This window comes from Cyrtonyx montezumae, unplaced genomic scaffold, assembly GCF_038088225.1.
Source record: "Cyrtonyx montezumae isolate F1298 unplaced genomic scaffold, pur_monq_1.0 scaffold_35, whole genome shotgun sequence".
Lineage (NCBI taxonomy): Eukaryota > Metazoa > Chordata > Aves > Galliformes > Odontophoridae > Cyrtonyx > Cyrtonyx montezumae.
In genome coordinates, this window is record NW_027072040.1 from 2,065,322 (window position 1) to 2,084,254 (window position 18,933).

General features: G+C 49.6%; 1 protein-coding gene across 2 annotated transcripts in view; it reads left to right on the forward strand.

Annotated features, from left to right (window-relative positions):
* Window positions 1-13,942, forward strand: part of ZFHX3 (zinc finger homeobox 3) — a 135,514-nt gene extending 121,572 nt beyond the window's left edge. For both annotated transcript variants that reach the window (XM_065745361.1, XM_065745362.1), the window contains 2 exons: window positions 633-6,083; window positions 12,123-13,942. In XM_065745361.1, coding sequence (XP_065601433.1) covers window positions 633-6,083; window positions 12,123-13,696 — 7,025 coding nt within the window. In that variant the 3' untranslated portion in view covers window positions 13,697-13,942. The remainder of the gene's footprint in view (window positions 1-632; window positions 6,084-12,122) is intronic.
* The last annotated feature ends 4,991 nt before the right edge of the window (window positions 13,943-18,933 follow it).

Sequence of the window (18,933 nt, forward strand, 5' to 3'; positions counted from 1 at the left end):
CTTTAGGCTGTCAGTACCAAGGCAGTGATGCTGGTGGGACAGTGCTCATACAGGCAGGACACCTAATGCTGCAGCAGGCAGTGGGATCCCCTCTTCAGCACCCACCAGTATCTCGCTGCCTTTTCTGGCAGAACTGTACTGTGAGACCCCGGAAAAGAGGCAGTGCACCGAGTGCTTCATCTTTCTTCTCCCACCCTCAAACAACAACTTTTGAGCTGCTGCCTATAGTACCTGAATTGCATTCCTGTGTTAGCTTTAAAAGGAGCATGACTCAAATACCATTCTCAGTTGGGGAAACCTTCTTACTGGAAATTAGTCAGGACATCAAAGAAATAAAGCAAAAACAGATCGGTGGCTGGATGGCTTTCACTTAAAAGGGAGAATTAAAGGTGATAAATGCGCTAAGGAGATGTATATGTGTGAATCATTTTCAGATATTCAGAGTGGGAAGAAAGTAAATTTTCTAGGCTTATTCAGTGGGCCATGATGAAGATAATGGGCTGGTATCAAAAGAAATGAATGAAGGTAGAGGAGAAATTTTGGCAATACCCATCAGTCTTGGAGAGGGGAAAAAACAACAGTCCTCATGCGTCAATGTAATTTCCAATTTTGTTGTGATTTTGTTTTCACAGAGCTCTCTGAGGACTCAGGAAAGAGCCTTTTACCATCAGAAGGTGCAGAGCACAGTGGTGAACCCAAGCCTGCTGCAGCTGATCAGAGCTCTGCCAGGGAGGACTCTGGTTTCCTCTGCTGGAAGAAAGGATGCAACCAGGTTTTCAAGAGCTCGGCAGCCCTGCAGACGCATTTCAATGACGTTCATGCCAAGCGTCCCCAGCTGCCGGTGTCTGATCGCCACGTCTACAAGTACCGCTGTAACCAGTGCAGCTTGGCATTCAAAACCATTGAGAAGCTGCAGCTCCATTCCCAATACCATGTGATCCGGGCAGCTACGATGTGCTGCCTCTGCCAGCGCAGCTTCCGAACCTTCCAGGCCTTGAAGAAGCACCTGGAAACCAGTCACCTGGAGCTGAGTGAGGCCGACATTCAGCAGCTGTACGGTGGTCTTTTGGTCAATGGAGACCTCCTTGCTATGGGTGATCCTTCACTTGCAGAAGACCACACTATAATAGTTGAGGAAGATAAGGAGGAAGAGAGCGACTTGGAAGATAAGCAGAGCCCGACAGGGAGTGATTCGGGGTCCGTACAAGAGGATTCTGGCTCTGAACCAAAAAGGGCCTTACCCTTCAGGAAGGGTCCTAACTTCACTATGGAGAAATTCCTAGATCCATCTCGCCCTTACAAGTGCACGGTCTGCAAGGAGTCTTTCACACAAAAGAACATTCTCCTGGTTCATTACAATTCAGTTTCTCATCTGCATAAACTGAAACGAGCCCTCCAAGAGTCTGCTACTGGGCAGCCTGAACCTACCAGTAGCCCTGACAACAAACCCTTTAAGTGTAACACATGCAACGTGGCCTACAGCCAGAGCTCTACCTTGGAGATCCACATGAGGTCTGTCCTGCACCAGACCAAGGCTCGTGCAGCCAAGCTAGAGGCAGCTGGGGGCAGTGGCAGCAGTAATGGAGCTGGCAATAGCAGCAACAGCAGTCTCTCTTTGGGTTCCTCTACACCAAGTCCAGTGAGCACTAGCAACAGTAATGCTTTTACAACCACCAACACGAGTAATTCAGGCACAGCTCCCATTCCCAGCCTGCTCAATCAGGTGCCCAGTGACACTGTGGGAATTCCTCCCATAGGTAACCCCATTAGCACTAATATCTCCTCCCCTTCTGAGCCCAAAGAGGTAAACCGGAAGAAGCTGGCAGACATGATTGCCTCCAGGCAGCAGCAGCAGCAGCAACAGCAGCAGCAGCAGCAGCAGCAGCAAGCTCAGACCTTGGCACAGGCACAGGCCCAAGTCCAGGCCCACCTGCAGCAGGAACTGCAGCAACAGGCTGCTCTCCTGCAGTCTCAGCTCTTCAATCCAGGACTTTTGCCACACTTTCCAATGACCACTGAGACCCTTCTGCAGCTTCAACAACAGCAGCATCTTTTATTTCCTTTCTACATTCCCAGTGCTGAGTTCCAGCTCAACCCAGAAGTTAGTTTGCCTGTCACCAGTGGTGCACTGACACTGACTGGTACAGGTCCAACTTTACTGGAGGACCTGAAGGCTCAGGTTCAACTCCCTCAGCAGAGCCATCCACAGCTCCTTCAACAGCAGCAAGGTCAGTTGTCCTTGTCACAACCTCACTCTGTCCTTATCCAGCAGAGTCAGCACCCAGAGAAGAAGAATAAACCTGTAGTGAAGGAGAAGGAAAAAGAAACCCCACGGGAAAGTGCGGAGAGGGGAGACACCAATGCAGTGTCTAAGGAATCTCTGCCTGATAACTTAAAGCCCAAAGACAAGAAGGACTTTGTACCGTGCAGCAGTTCAGAGCCCTCCTTACTGCCTCCACGTATTGCATCTGACGCAAGAGGGAATGCCACAAAAGCCTTGCTGGAAAACTTTGGCTTTGAGCTTGTCATTCAGTATAACGAGAACAAGCAGAAGGTGCAGAAGAAAAATGGGAAGACAGAGCAAGGTGAGAACTTGGAAAAGCTGGAGTGTGATACATGTGGAAAATTCTTTTCAAACATCCTCATCCTGAAGAGCCACCAAGAGCATGTTCACCAACATTACTTTCCCTTTAAGCAGTTAGAGAAGTTTGCCAAACAGTACCGAGAACACTATGACAAACTGTACCCACTACGGCCTCAGACCCCAGAGCCACCACCACCGCCTCCGCCACCCCCACCTCCACTCCCTCCAGCACCTCCTCAGCCAGCTTCTACTCCTACCATTCCTACTTCTGCCCCACCGATTACCTCTCCTACAATTGCACCAGCCCAGCCATCTGTGCCACTCACCCAGCTCTCCATGCCAATGGAGCTCCCCATCTTTTCACCACTGATGATGCAAACCATGCCACTACAAACGTTGCCTGCTCAGCTGCCCCCCCAGCTTGGTCCCGTAGACCCTCTGCCTACCGACTTGGCCCAGTTATACCAGCATCAGCTCAACCCAAGCCTTCTCCAGCAGCAGCAGAACAAGAGGCCACGGACACGAATCACCGACGACCAACTCAGAGTCCTTAGGCAGTATTTTGATATTAATAATTCCCCAAGTGAGGAACAGATCAAAGAGATGGCAGACAAATCCGGATTGCCCCAGAAAGTGATCAAGCACTGGTTCAGAAATACGCTTTTCAAAGAACGCCAGCGCAACAAGGATTCCCCGTACAACTTCAGTAATCCTCCCATTACCAGCCTGGAAGAACTGAAGATAGACTCACGGCCTCCTTCTCCAGAACCTCAAAAGCAGGAGTACTGGGGAAGCAAACGGTCCTCCCGGACACGCTTTACTGACTACCAACTCAGAGTCCTGCAAGACTTCTTTGATGCCAATGCTTATCCAAAGGATGATGAATTTGAGCAGCTGTCTAACTTGCTCAACCTCCCAACACGCGTCATAGTGGTGTGGTTTCAGAATGCCCGTCAGAAAGCGAGGAAAAACTACGAGAATCAGGGAGAAGGCAAAGATGGGGAACGGCGGGAGCTTACGAACGACAGATACATCAGAACGAGCAACTTGAATTACCAGTGCAAGAAGTGCAGCCTAGTCTTTCAGCGCATTTTTGATCTCATTAAACACCAGAAAAAACTTTGTTACAAAGATGAGGATGAGGATGGACAGGATGATAGCCAGAATGAAGACTCTATGGATGCAATGGAGCTTTTGACTCCAACCAGTTCCTCCTGCAGCACACCCATGCCCTCGCAAGCTTACAGCACGCCTACATCTTCAGCTAATGCAACCTCCTCTGCTTTTCTGCAGCTCACAGCAGAGGCAGATGATTCCTCCACCTATAGTTCTAAAGTAGAAGCTACAGATGAGAAACCAAAGCAGTCTGAACCTCCAAGTACACAGCAAAACCAAACTCAAGAGAAGCAAGTGCAACCAAAGCAAGAGTCTCAACAGCAACAGGACCAAGGAGAACAGAAGACAAGTTCAGCACACCAAAAGACTTCACAGTTATCCTCCCCCTCTTCACTTCAACAGCCACCTCCGCCTCCTCAGCCCCCTCAGTGTTCCTTGTCGCAGTCAAGCCCAAGTCCGTCTCAGCTGTCACATCTCTCCCTCAAACCTATCCACACATCCACCCCTCAACAGCTGGCAAACCTACCTCCACAGCTAATCCCGTACCAGTGTGACCAGTGTAAGCTGGCATTTCCTTCCTTTGAGCATTGGCAGGAGCATCAGCAGCTTCATTTTTTGAGTGCACAAAACCAGTTTATCCACCCTCCATTCCTGGACAGGACGCTGGATATGCCTTTCATGCTTTTTGATCCCAGTAATCCACTACTTGCGAGCCAGCTGCTGTCTGGAACATTACCACAGATTTCAGCAAGTTCAGCTACTTCGCCATCGACACCAACATCCACAATGAACACGTTGAAGAGAAAGCTGGAGGAGAAGGCCAGTGCGAGCCCCGGAGAAAATGACAGCGGGACTGGAGGAGAAGAACCACAAAGGGATAAGCGTCTAAGAACAACGATTACCCCAGAGCAGCTGGAAATTCTTTATCAGAAATACTTGCTTGACTCCAACCCAACACGGAAAATGCTGGATCACATTGCACACGAAGTCGGCTTGAAGAAACGTGTGGTGCAAGTCTGGTTTCAGAACACCCGTGCGCGGGAAAGGAAGGGGCAGTTCAGAGCTGTGGGGCCTGCCCAAGCCCACAGACGGTGTCCGTTCTGCCGAGCTCTCTTTAAAGCAAAGACCGCTCTTGAAGCTCACATCCGATCTCGCCACTGGCACGAGGCCAAGAGAGCTGGATATAACTTGACATTGTCTGCTATGCTCTTAGATTGCGATGGGGGACTCCAGATGAAGGGAGACATCTTTGACGGAGCGAGTTTTTCCCACGTGCCACCAACTAGCAGTGATGGTCAGAGTGTTCCTCTCTCCCCTGTGAACAAGAGCATGGAACTGTCACCTCGAACTCTGCTGAGTCCATCCTCTATCAAGGTGGAAGGGATAGAGGACTTTGAGAGTCCCTCCATGTCCTCGGTCAACCTGAGCTTTGACCAAGCAAAGCTGGACAACGATGACTGCTCTTCTGTCAACACTGCAATCACAGACACTACAACAGGAGACGAAGGGAATGCAGACAATGATAGCGCAACAGGGATCGCAACTGAAACCAAATCGACATCAGGACCCAGCGAAGGTCTTACAAAAGCTGCCATGATAGCAATGTCTGAATACGAAGATCGGCTGTCTTCTGGCCTGGTCAGCCCAGCTCCCAGCTTTTACAGCAAAGAGTACGATAATGAAGGTACTGTGGACTATAGTGAAACATCCAGCCTTGCGGATCCCTGCTCACCCAGCCCTGGTGCAAGTGGTTCAGCCAGCAAATCTGGGGAGAGCGGGGATCGGCCCGGACAGAAACGCTTTCGCACTCAGATGACTAATCTCCAGCTAAAAGTTCTTAAGTCATGCTTTAATGACTACAGGACACCTACCATGCTGGAGTGTGAGGTCCTGGGCAATGACATTGGACTGCCAAAGAGAGTTGTTCAGGTCTGGTTCCAGAATGCTAGGGCAAAAGAGAAGAAGTCCAAACTCAGCATGGCCAAGCATTTTGGTATTAACCAAACAAGTTATGAGGGACCCAAAACAGAGTGCACTTTGTGTGGCATCAAGTACAGCGCTCGACTGTCTGTACGTGACCATATCTTCTCTCAACAGCATATCTCCAAAGTTAAAGAAACCATTGGAAGCCAGTTGGATAAGGAAAAGGAGTATTTTGACCCAGCTACTGTACGTCAGTTGATGGCTCAGCAGGAGCTGGACCGGATCAAAAAAGCCAATGAGGTTCTTGGTCTGGCAGCTCAACAGCAGGGCATGTTCGATAACACCCCTCTGCAAGCTCTTAACCTTCCTGCTGCATACCCAGCACTACAGGGCATCCCTCCAGTCTTGCTCCCAGGCCTCAACAGCCCATCCTTACCAGGCTTCACTCCATCCAACACAGGTGGGTATGGATATTATCACACTGCTCAGAGACACAGATTAACTTGATGCATCTTTGGCACAGCTGGATGTTCCTTTCAGAATGACTGATAAGAGGGTGCATGGCCCTTTAGTCAGGCATGTTTACATGATGGCAGATAAGCAACAGATATTTTATCTTTAATTCCCGAATTCAGGTTTGATAGCAAAATCTGAAATAGAGCAAAATCCAGACGTGCTGCGTATCCGTTTCATTAGGAAAGAATAATAATTCTGACACACCTTCAAGGAAAGTGAAAATAGAGGATTTATCAAATAGAACATGAGAAGAACTAAATGTGCTGAGTGCATTGTTCATTATATCTTTCCTTTTGATATTAAATTCAGTTTATGTAATGCTATCCCAAGTTTTCAGTAATTCTGAACTGCTTACTGGGAGGATGTGATGTACCTGGCAGCAATGGTAACAGAATCTGTACTATTTTGTTGTAATGTCGTCAAAGTGACCTCTGGGACAAACCCCAATGGGGCAGTGGCTTGTTTTCTGAGCTACGGGCTGGGTACCACCAGCAAATACCTTCTTAGCCAACAACGGTGAAGTCACGTGATAAATCTGCTTTGTATTTTAATAAGGTTTTTCTTAACTGCAAAATGAAATTTGGCCTACTTGTTTGGATGGCCTAGTTCCAGTTGCTGGACTTTGTTTTTTCAGGATGCAGTTTTATCTTGTACCTGAGGGAGGGGTGGAAAGTACATGATACATAGCAAATACTGCAAGTGGGAAGTAGTGTTCAGTAGAGTAGATCTCAAAAACTTGATCCAGGGGCCACCTTCTACCCCTGCTGCATCAGTATCATCCCAAGGATGTGCCTGCATCTGAATTGCAACTCGTGATGGTGGGACTGATGTTCTGTAGCAGACCTGCTTTCCCACGGCAGACTTCTCTGCTTGCTTCTGATGATCCCTATTCGAGTCACCTTTCACCAGGGCTGCTCTGTTTGCACAGATATGCAAAGGAGTGATTCCTGCATTTTGTCTCAGCAACAGGCTGAGCCTGTCTCAGGCTGGAAGGGCCATTACACCACATATACCAGCATGTACCTTTGTTTTCTGAACTGCAGTGGTATGGATCGAATGCCATTAGACAGCATCCAGAAACAATAACTTTCTCTTACTGTACTAATGATGAGGCTAATGATGAATTATAGTTCATGCTATAAAGTCTGAGTACGATCTAAGCATCTTCCTGGCTTCCTAATCAGAAACTGGAGTGGTATCAGTCTCCAAAAAGACTTTCTGATGCTTTTTGTCAGCAGGCCATCTCTTCAGTTCCAGTTTCAACAGATTGAGGAACTGAATGCTGATGCTGCTGCGTAAAACAATGGTGTAAAATTAATGAATGTCTTCTTTGTCATCCAGGAGGTAAATCTTTGGATAAGCAAATCAAAGACTTAGACAAAAGGATAGTGGCTGGTACCAGCAGTTATGTTGTAGAGATGCTCACTGTAACATCACCAGAGCCTACATTTACTATGCTGGTACACTGACACTGGGTGTAACATCCTAAAAAAAGCACCAGAGACCCATAACGTAAAACAGGCAACCTTCTCTCCCCTTGGAAGTGCTTTTGTTCACCTTTTCCTTCATCACTGTTCATCTCCAAAATATTTTCTGCTGACAAATGGAAAATGTGCAGTCACTGCATCTGTCGGGTTCTGGCCTTTCCAAAGATGATCTGCTCTCTTGGAGCCGTGATCCTTCCCTCTACTCGAGCAGCAGAAGGGATTACCTTGTAGTCTGGTTCCCAGTGTTCATGTCAGAAGCAGAAGAGATCAGAGTGAGTTTATCTGGAAGGGCTTTCTGTCAGGAGCTAGGTTCTCCACGAGGCTTTTTGCATAGTTAAAGAACTCCCTCCATCCCCATGAAGAGATAAAACAGTTCCTAACTGTGGGTGCAGAACTGTCCATTGTAATTAAGCCATGTTAAAAAGAGTTGCTGTGAGCTATTCTGTCTGGGGCTGCTGCCCGTTGCTGTGCCTTGAGCCTGGTCTTATGCGTGTGCCTGAAGGGATCATTGTGTGCCAGGATATTTTTGTGCTGTTCTTGTTCTTGCAGAGGATCTCAGTTCAGTGGCCAGAAGTAGGCCAAGACAATCTCTTTGGCAGATCATATTGTCAGGCTGTCTCAGATCACCTCTGCACTGTTTACTTAGTACCCCAAATTTATAATAAGATCTAAAATTACTTTTTTGCTTTTCAATATATATTGCTGCCTTTATTTTTCTCCAAAGACCAGGATGTGTCCTGGGGAGATGGGGCTACATACTATGAATGTTAAAAGCAATCAGTGACTGCCTAGACAGGACTGAGCTATTTAGAAAGTCAAACAGACTATTCGTGGCCTTTAGATAAAGCTCCAAAGGTCAGGCCATCTCTGCTCAGAGCCTGTCGCAGCAGATAAGGCTGTGCATCCAGGAACATTATGAATTGGCTGCTGCTCCCGTGCTCGAACCTCGTGGGGCTGTTCAGTTAGGGAACGTCCGTTTCAATGGCATCTCTCCATAATGCATCCTTATCTGAAACCTGTGAGGCTGCAGTGTGGAGGCTCACTTCAGATCTTTATGAGTCGCTATTGTCTCAATACAGCATCAAGAGCAGTGCAGGTTTTTGGAGGGCTTTGCTTCAGTCACCACTGAACCTTGCTGCTGGCTTCCTTCCCCAGGCTGTCCTCTGCAGAGGGACGTGGGTTTGTCCCCTCCTGTTTGTGCAGGAGGCCAGATCTGCATGTGGCTTTCCAAAGCCTGTGGATGAGTGCAACAGCACATGGATGACACCAGGGATAAATGAACTACTTGCAGCAGGGTGTCGTGCAGATGGGTTTTGGACACCTCTGTGTCCCCCCTAGCTGCCAACCTGTGATGCTGAGAGGAGGCTGTTCCTTTGCCGTGTTATGAGAAGCAGAAATTCCTGTTGTTCTGCGCAGTGTTGCAGAGCACCGTGGTGTGAGGGGCTCCTGCAGCGCAGTTGTGCAGGCAGCAGTGCAGGGCTCAGCACCCAGAAGGCGGAGGAGCACACAGTGCACTGCAGTCCCACTGTGCAGGTCTGCACTCTGCCCCAGCTCCACAGGACCCCCGTGTCAGCTCCCTGCTGGCAGCAGGGCTGGTGGGGCTGTGGGTGCCACTGCCTGGTGCTCAGGATCAGTGATGCTGGTTGAAGTCCCCATCAGGATAAATGGGGCAGCTGAAGCTCAGGTGAACTGTTGGCTGCAGCCCCATCTGTGTGCAGATCCCTTTTGTGCTGCTCACGGGCCGAAGCAGCCTGGCAGCAGCTGGGTTTGCTGCCTGCACCCAGCCATGTGCACAGCAGTGCCCTGCGGCTGCGCTGCCCCCAGCAGCACTCCAGGCTGCCGCTGTGCCCCAGAACGGCACCTTCTTCTCTCCTGCCCTCTCCCCCTGAATGGCAGAACCTAAAGCAGGAGTTGCTGTGCAGCCGTCGCTGTTTCCCAGTGCTGCGGCTCTAAGGACTGAAAGTGTGATAATGAAAGGATGGATTTTGCAGAAGGGTTTTGCAGCAGGGGTGGGATCCTGCAGCCAGTTCCTGGCTGTGGAGTCATTGACCGTACAGGGCTGTGCCTGTGAGAAAACTGGAGCTTTGTTTTATTTTTGTTTTCTCCTAATGGCACTGAGGGACTTCCTGCACAAAGCGTTCCTTTCTGGGAGTGCATTCACCGACTGCAGTGGATGTGACTAATGCATCAGTCCTTCAGAGCCGTGCTCCTGTGGCCCCAACTGCCATCAGCTGTGAGAGCAGAAATCAATCCCGGGAGCTGCGCTGGTGCTGCTGGGAGGACTGGCAGACCTCGCATTCCAGCGTTCATCCATCTCCTTGAGGAAGCATTACAGTGCTTGTAACTGCCCCCAGAACAAGATGTTCTTGCCCCAGGGAGATGCATGAACTCCCAACAAACTTTGAAATAACATGGAGGTCGTGTGCACAGAGCCTCTTACAGAAGGGTGGGGTTCAGTCAGGAGTTTGTGGTTCATGAACGCCACCCAACTAGGACAGATTGCCTTCCGTGCCCGTTCAGCCCAGTTCAGTTACCGTGACCAGGGCTCTGTAATCTGTGGAGATTGTAACAGGATTGGCAGTGCCAGTACTAGGGCCACGTGGCACAGCACTTCCCTTCTGTTTGCATGTGTGGCCAGAGGAACACCCATTTAGTGCAGGTGTGAGAAAAGGACCTGTCCATGGCATCAGCTGTTAATCACTGTGGAATTTCAGAGGGGTCAGGACCAAAATAACTGTTTTTCAGATTTCTGAGGAATTGGAAACTGTAGTCTGCACTTACAGTAAATGGTTCCGTTCTGGTTCCTTCTGTCTCCAGCTTTATCTGCCAGACAAGCTAATGCAGTAGGGAAGTGTTCAATAAGAGAAAACCCGGAGCTATAGGTTTCCTTTGAAGCCATCCTTACCTTGCACTGTTTATCTGCTGCTGTCAGCCTGTGTGTCCCTTCATGGTAGTGATGCACCTTCTGTGTTTGCATTTTGCTGGTGCTCACAGTGCTTAGAGTTTTTTTTTATTTTTGCCAGAAGCTGAAAGGGAAAGTGTGGAAGAGGACAAGGACTTGGTTTGGTTTCCTAAGTCCACCCTCTCAGGGTGCTGTCTAATCAGGACCTTCCTGTGTCTGTGTCATTCAGGGGGAAAAAAAACAAACAAAAAAAACTAAGCCAGAGTCAAGCAACTTCTAATTTACTGTGGGAAATGGTCCTTTCAAAGTTGTTTAATCCATTCCATGGCTCCCGTAGTTGTAAGCTGAAAGGAACAAAGTTTTCATCTGATGAGAACAAGCCTGGGGACTGGAACAGCTCCATTATGCAGGGGACAACAGCTCAGAAAGTTTGGCTGAAGCTACTCAGGAAAGCCAGGTGCATTGCGTGGTCTGAGCTGTTTCTTCAGGGTTTGTGCCTCTGCTCAGCTGCCCGTGAAGTGGGGAGATTTTTTCTTCCCTTCGTTTATATAATTACAGAACAGTCTGGGTTGGAAGGGGCTTCTGGAGGTCATGTGGTCCAGGCACCATGCTCAGACGAGGCCCCCTGGAGCGGGCGGTGAATGACTGACCCATGTTTGTAAAGGTGGTGTTCTCTGGTTGGCTGCTCCCGCTCTCACACGGTGGGCTGCCCTCCTCCCGGATGCAGGAAGGGAAAGCGAGCTCGCAGGGAATGGGGACAGGCATCCTGGGGACACCCAGCTGCTGCTGCAGGAGCCACATCCCCACAGCCCACTGCCAGTGCCCTGCCCCAGCTGCCCAGTGCTCAGTTCGAGCTCTCATCCTGCAGCCTGTCTCCAAATCTCTTTGCACCCTTCAGCTGCCCCCATGCTCCTCTTCAGCCCTCCTGTGCATCCCCATCACTCCCTCACCAAACACACTCAGCTGCCCCTGACTGAGACTGCTTGGGTATGGCTCTGCCTTCTGCCTCTTAGGGAAAGAGAGATTGTAGATGTGGGCTGAGCTGCCGGTCAGGAGGGAGCTGCAGTCAGCTCCTGAAAGATCAATCTGAGCGTGGGGGCTCCCCTGCAGTGGGTGGTGGCAGATGCCTGTCCATCCATCCGTCCATCCTTCCATCCTCTCCAAAGAGGCGGTCTGAGCGTCTGAGGGCTAAGCATGGCTGCTCTTCCTAGGAAGGGGCTCCTGAACACCATTTCCAACTGCAGAGCACTCCATTTTGTCCAGCAGCAAAGCAAGAAGCGCCACAGGTTGCGGAAGGGCAGCAGGCAGCCTGCGTTTTAAGTATTTAGTTACTCCAGTGCTAGTGACCGATCCTACTCTGGGCCCGATGCTGGGCAGCCATTGGGCGTCCGTGGCTGTGCGCGACATGGTGGCAGGTGTAAGGCCGTGAGCACAGCCAGGCAGCGGGGGCATGCGGCACTACGAGCTCACCAGGGCCCGGCTGGTACTGCCCCACGTGGGGAAGGGGCTGCACCTGTGGCCCGGGACCACCACTGGCCGCTTGCTGCCCGCCTGTGCCGAGCGGCTCCTCACCTCTCTCTCCTCCCTCTTGCAGCTTTAACTTCTCCCAAACCCAACCTGATGGGCCTGCCCAGCACAAGCGTCCCTTCGCCCGGCCTTCCCACCTCTGGATTACCAAATAAGCAGCCCCCGGCAGCGCTCAGCTCGCCCACCCCGGCGCAGGGCACGGCCATGGCCCCGCAGCAGCCACCGGCGACAACGCCACAGCCGCAGCCGCAGCAGCAGCCCCCGCCACCACGCAAGGAGAAGGAGGGCGAGAAGGCGAAAGAGAAGGAGAAGGCGCCCAAGGGGAAGGGGGACCCCCTGCCAGGTCCCAAGAAGGAGAAGGGGGAGGCTCCGGCGGGTGCCCTTGCGGCCCCGCTGCCCACCATGGAGTACGCGGTGGAGCCGGCGCAGCTCCAGGCGCTGCAAGCCGCCCTGAGCTCCGACCCCGCCACGCTGCTGACCAGCCAGTTCCTGCCCTACTTCGTCCCCGGGTTCTCCCCCTACTACGCCCCGCAGATCCCCGGCGCCCTGCAGAGTGGGTACCTGCAGCCCATGTATGGGATGGAGGGGCTCTTCCCATACAGCCCTGCACTGTCGCAGGCGCTGCTGGGGCTGTCCCCTGGCTCCCTGCTGCAGCAGTACCAGCAATACCAGCAGAGTCTGCAGGAGGCATTGCAGCAGCAGCAGCGGCAGGCACAGCAGCAGCAGCAGCAGCAGCAACAGCAGCAGAAAGCGCAGCAGCCCAAAGGAAGCCAAACCCCCGTCCCCGCGGGGGCCGCCACCCCGGACAAAGACCCTGCCAAAGAACCCCCCAAGCAAGAAGAGCAGAAGAACGCACCCCGCGAGGTGTCCCCCCTCCTGCCCAACCCCCCCGAGGAGCCCGAAGCAGAAGGCAAGGGCGCGGACTCCCTCTGCGACCCCTTCATCGTCCCGAAGGTGCAGTACAAGCTGGTCTGCCGCAAGTGCCAGGCGGGCTTCGGCGACCAGGAGGCGGCCAGCGACCACCTGAAGTCCCTCTGCTTCTTCGGCCAGTCCGTGGCGAACCTGCAGGAGATGGTGCTTCACGTGCCCACCGGCAGCAGCCAGGGCAGCGGCTCGTACCAGTGCGTGGCGTGCGAGAGCACGGTGTGTGGGGACGAAGCCCTCAGTCAGCATCTCGAGTCAGCCCCGCACAAACACCGAACAATCACAAGAGCAGCAAGAAACGCCAAAGAGCACCCCAGTCTATTACCTCACTCTGCCTGCCCCCCCGACCCCAGCACCGCATCTACCTCGCAGTCGGCCGCTCACTCAAACGACAGCCCCCCGCCCCCCCGGCCCCCCCCGGCTTCCCCCCACGCCTCCAGAAAGCCCTGGCCCCCGGCCGCCCCCCGCGCCCCGCCGGGGAAGCCGCCGCCGCCGCCCTTCCCTCCTCTCTCCTCATCTTCAACGGTTACCTCAAGTTCATGCAGCACCTCAGGGGTTCAGCCCTCGATGCCAACAGACGACTATTCGGAGGAGTCTGACACGGATCTTAGCCAAAAGTCAGATGGACCGGCGAGCCCGGCGGAGGGGCCCCGGGAGCCCGGCTGCCCTAAGGACAGTGGTCTAGCTAGCGTAGGAATGGACACCTTCAGATTGTAAGCTTTGAAGATGAACAATAAAAATGAATTTAAATAAAAAAAAAGTTAATAACAAACCAATTTCAAAAATAGACTAACTGCAATTCCAAAGCTTCTAACCAAAAAAAGAAAAAAGAAAAAAAGAAAAAGCGTGGGTTGTTTTCCCATATAACGATGCCGGTGGGTTTTACATTTCTTTTTTCCTTTCCTTTTAATAAAATAAAACTGAAAAAAAAAAAAAGAAAAAAAAAAAAAGAAAAAAAGAAAATCCTGTTACATTTGTCCGTTTGAAGGTACTGTTGGTCTGGGAGACGAGAGCCCGTGCTGCCTCCGTCGCGTCCTCGCAGCGGAAGCCCCTTGTACCCGTGTACATTGCCCCTTCTCAGTAACGCCCCACGTCGATAGCACAGCAGAGGCCGGCATGCACTGTATGGGAAAGCAGCCCACCTTGTTACAGTTTTAAATTTCTTGCTATCTTAGCATTCAGATACCAATGGCTTGCTAAAAGAAAAAAGAAATGTAATGTCTTTTTATTCTCAGGTCAATCGCTCACACTTTGTTCTGTTTTCAGAATCATTGTTTTATATATATATATATATATATATAATTTCTTTTTGTTTGTTTGGGGGTTTTTGGTTTGGTTTTGTTTTTGTTCCAGAAAAGGATTTGTTTTTCTTTTTTTTTTTTTTCTTTTTTCTTTTTTCTTTTTTGTTAATTTAAAATGGGCAGAAAGTATTCAAGAGCAAAACAATGTGAACTGCTTTGGCTTTTCGGGGATTTTAAGGGTAGCTTTTCTGCTGAAGCCAATTTCAAGGGGAAAAGTTAAGCACTCCCACTTCTCAGAAAAACAAAACAAAACAAAACAAAACACAAAGAGTGTTGAGGACTCGGAGCTTAAAAAATGAGTTTTAAAACAACTGACTTTCTGTATTTATGATAGATATGACCATTTTTGGTGTTGAGTAGATTGTTGCATTGGAAATGAACTGAAGCAGTATGGTAGATTTAAAAGAAAAAACCCTTTTGTGTACATTTAGCTTTTGTATGGTCCAGCTGACGGCTTCTCATTCGATGTTGTCTTGTTCATTCCTAGCCAGGTAGATTGCAATCCATTGACTCGCCCAAGCTTCTCTCCCTTTGTACCTTTATCCCCACTTCCCCCATCCTGTACTCTTCCACTTATGGTCGCTACCTTCATTTCTTAGAGGGTGGTTGCATAATTATTTTATAAAAACTAAAGAAAGAAGTTCAAAGGGTTTTGGGGGTCAGTAGGATCCCCTGCAGAATATTTTTTGTTGGGGGTTTGAAACTTTTTAAGGCGAATACATACGATTTACCTATGTCTGTTACCCTCGTGCACTTATCTCTTACTTATTTTCCATTTTCCTGTTGGGTTTTTGGTTTTGTTTTTTCTTCCTCTTCTTTTCCTCATTTGTAAATGCTTCAAAGACTGTTCCCGACCCGTTCGCGTTTGTTTCTGTTTGTGTAATTAGGCTGCGCTCTGTTCCTTCTTTAAAAAACAGCAAGGTTTTGTTACATTTTTTTCTCTAAAGAAAATTCATGCTTTAAATAAAATCCAAAGACATACCCTTTCACCACTGGTGCAGAATGAGCAAAAAGGATTCTTTTTACTTGAGAATTTGTTTCTGATTAAACAAACGAGTCTAAGTTTAAATAAAGAATAAAAAAAAGTACCCAGGTTGTTATCTGTGCTTCTTCTGCAAGCAGAGGGACGACGCGCAGCGCACCCCCAGGACCCGGCCGCGTCTGAGGGCCGCGGGGCGGCAGCGGGGCCGCGTGCGAGCGCTGTGCTCGGCCGCGCTCCCCCCCTCCTGCGGCCTGGACTTGGAAAGTTGAAGCTGGTGCTGCTAAGGCGCAGAGCCTGGAGACAGATGGATGCTTGCTGTTCCACTTGCGCAGCCAAACGTCAACAGGAACGATGTCCTTTCCCCCGTGTCCTCTGCCCTGAAAGCGCAAGAGCCTTTTCCCTGCCATCCTCATCCTCCTCCTGCTTCAAAGGGAACTTGGATAACTGTGAACGCGGGCTCCTCCTGCCGCCCCGGGCTCCCCAGCACCGAGGCCGTGTGTCGTCGCCGCGAGGGACCGCAGCGCCCCGAGAGACAAACGTGGGTTTCATTTCTTAGCGGGACTGCTTTGTTTTTATGGATTTTTGGTTTTAGTTTGATGGAAGACGAGATCCTGAACTGTTGTACATATTTCTAACTAGGCTAATGCACAGTGCAAATTCTTTTTTTAATTGTTTTTTAAGTAGACGATACTAAAGAGAGTCCATCCGATGTTCCTACCAGTATCAGCTGTAGCATAAGGTGTCGAAACAGAAACGAGAACACGAAGCGCATTCGCTGTTTTAACAAAACTGTTTTCTTTTAACAGAAGTTCTTGTATTTCTCCCCGTGTTTGAGATGAACATTTTTTAAATTCTAAAGTTGTACAGTTTTGGTTTTCCATTATTTTATCTTGTTTGTAATTCTATGAAATATATATATATATATTTTTTGCCATTTAACTGTTGTATGTTACTCTGTCTGTACCATATAGAAGTTTTTTGTTTGTTTTTGATTCTGTGATACGAGTTGACAATTTAACACTAGCTTTATCTGTCAAGTTCTGAGAGGTCTCTTTGAAACCCTTTGGTTTTGTTGGTTTCTTTGTTGGTTTTTGTTGTGTTTTTTTTATTATTATTATATTGCTTGGTCATAGTGCAATTTCCCTCTCCTCCTTCCCCCTCCTCCTTCCCACCCACTAAAAGGTTTTATAAATTCATTTCCTTGTATTTTTTGTAAATGTTTCTAGAGACTTTCAGTGCGAGGCTGCCTCCTCCCCTCGCTACGATGCGGCCGCGGGACCCATCCATGGCCCCCTACACCGTGGTCATGCACCGCCACCGCTGCCCATGGGACACAGCGGGGTGGGCGCGTGGTGGGGCCGCATCCATCTGCCCCGAGCGTGCCCTCCATCTGCCCATCTCCTTCATCCGGGAGCGGGGAGAGCGAGGCGTGGGGAGAAGATTTTAAACTTAGCATTGAGCGGGTTTCTGTTTTATTTTTAATAAAAAGCTGTTTTTTTAAGTAGTGAAGATGGCCAAAGTTTCATACAACTGAGAATAAAGTAAGGTGAAAGGCGCGTGTTGGGGCCACCTGTGCTCATGGGGCAGGTGGGGCGCGAGCAGGCGAGGGAGGCACCGGCACCGCCAGCGCACCCAGTGTTCATAGAAATATATTTTGCTTTAGAAAACAAAAATTAAACTTTTAAATAGAAGCAGAAATAGGGTTGGTCGGTCGGTTGATGGTTGGTTGGTTGGCTGGTTGGTGGTTGGTTGGTGGTTGGTTGGTGGTTGGTTGGTTGGTTGGTTGGTGGTTGGTTGGTTGGTTGGTTGGTGGTTGGTTGGTTGGTTGGTTGGTTGGTTGGTTGGTTGGTTGGTTGGTTGGAGCTGATACTGCCCACTGTGAAACACAAAGCTTTGACTATTTTATTTTGGTTTTATTTTGGGGGGTGAGTTTGGGTAGAACAGAAAGCATAAATGAGGTGAAGAGGGGTATGAACAGCCTTTGCAATGTACAAAAAATAGAGCAAGTGAAACCAAAAATGATGTTCTTGGTGTTTTTCTATAATGTAGTCTTGTTAGCTTTTTTTGTTACTGTAACAATGCTGATCTCAAACTGTACCAAAATTCATGGAGACTAACAGAAACAGAAACCACATGGAACTTTCAAAACTTTGAAAAAATTTGTCACAAAAGACTTTGTTGTCATAGTTGAGTTGACTGTAGATGGTAATTGAATATACTCCTTTGGAAATATTTCATCACGTATGTTTCCTGCTCATTGTGATACATTAAAAAAAAAAAAATGAGCAAAAGCTCTCGTCTCAATGTCCCCGCTTGTGCCGTGCAGGGTCCGTGTCGGGGGGAAGCGGCGTGGCACAGGGGCGGGCGCGCTGCTGGAGCCCAGGGTAGTGCCGGCGCGACCGCTTCCCTCCCAGCAGCCAGACTGGGGCTGCAGCATGCCTGGGCTGGTGCTGCGTTAATGTCAAAGTGGGAGTAATGAGCCAAACAGCACAGTTCCTATTATGGGATGCTTTGTGTGAGAAAAAGGCGCTATAAGTGTATTTAATTTTACTGAATGGCTGCGTAAGAATTCTGGGCACGTTGCTGTAATGGACATCTACAGGGAAGGCATGATGCCTTTGTGAGTAGGGGTCATCTTGAAACTTGTAAGCTAAAAGTGAACTAGAATCACCAGCAGTTTTCTTCCGCTGTGAAAGAAAAAGGTGGCAAAGGTAAGGCAGGTGAGTAGCAGATTCCCTGCTCCTCCCTTTGCAGGCAGGGAGGAACATGTGTCAAACCGTGAGCGTTAAATCCATGGTTCTTTTGCCAAAAATTGCCCCATGCAACAAAAAATCCTTGAAATTCGTTAGTAAGGACTACATCCAACAGAGAGCCCTGGGGGCTACCATCCATCTCTAATTTATAACTAAGGCAGTAAATAATTAAAGAAAAATGCAGGTGGGATGGGAAGTTTTGTGCGGGTGTCCTTGGATGGGCTGCAAGGGGCTTCCTCGGTCCACAGAGGAACACAGCCCGGCACAGGGCTCAGCCAGCAGGGATGCAGTGTGTGTGGTCAGAACGTCGGCCTGCCGGCCAGTGAATCCAATAATAGGGTTGCTGAAGACTTTTTGCATGAAAAAGAAAGAAAGACTAACACTTGTATGGATTCAGGCTCCAACAGAACATGAATTACAGAATAAAGCAAGTCAAAATTGAATCCCGACGACTCCTGGTGCCAACCCAAAGTCACCTGAACCTGGCCTCAGTGTGCAGCCCTGGGCAGAGGAGGGGCTCCTTCCGCGGCCATCAAGGCGGCGAAAGCAGATGCGCCCGGACGCACCCAAAGACATCAACGAAGCCACCCCTGCTGTGCAAAGGGTAGCTTGGTGGGTTTGTGCAGCACTGTAATGGCTCAGCATTGCTCACGTGTTTTTCCTTGTTGAATAATTTCCCTCCTGGAGATTTCCAAAAGAGCTTGGCTGTATTTTCCACCAATAACTGCATGGGGCTCTTTGAAGATGGCCTATTTTTCTGTTACGTGGAGCAGTGACATTTCAGGGGACGCAATGTATCACCACGTGCATCCTCCACGGGTCAGTTCAGTTACAGAGGGTGCGTATTTTTCCGTTATATATGTGTTAAAAAAAATTAGTTGGGTTTTTCTGGGTCATCAGGACGACAGTGCTTTTTAA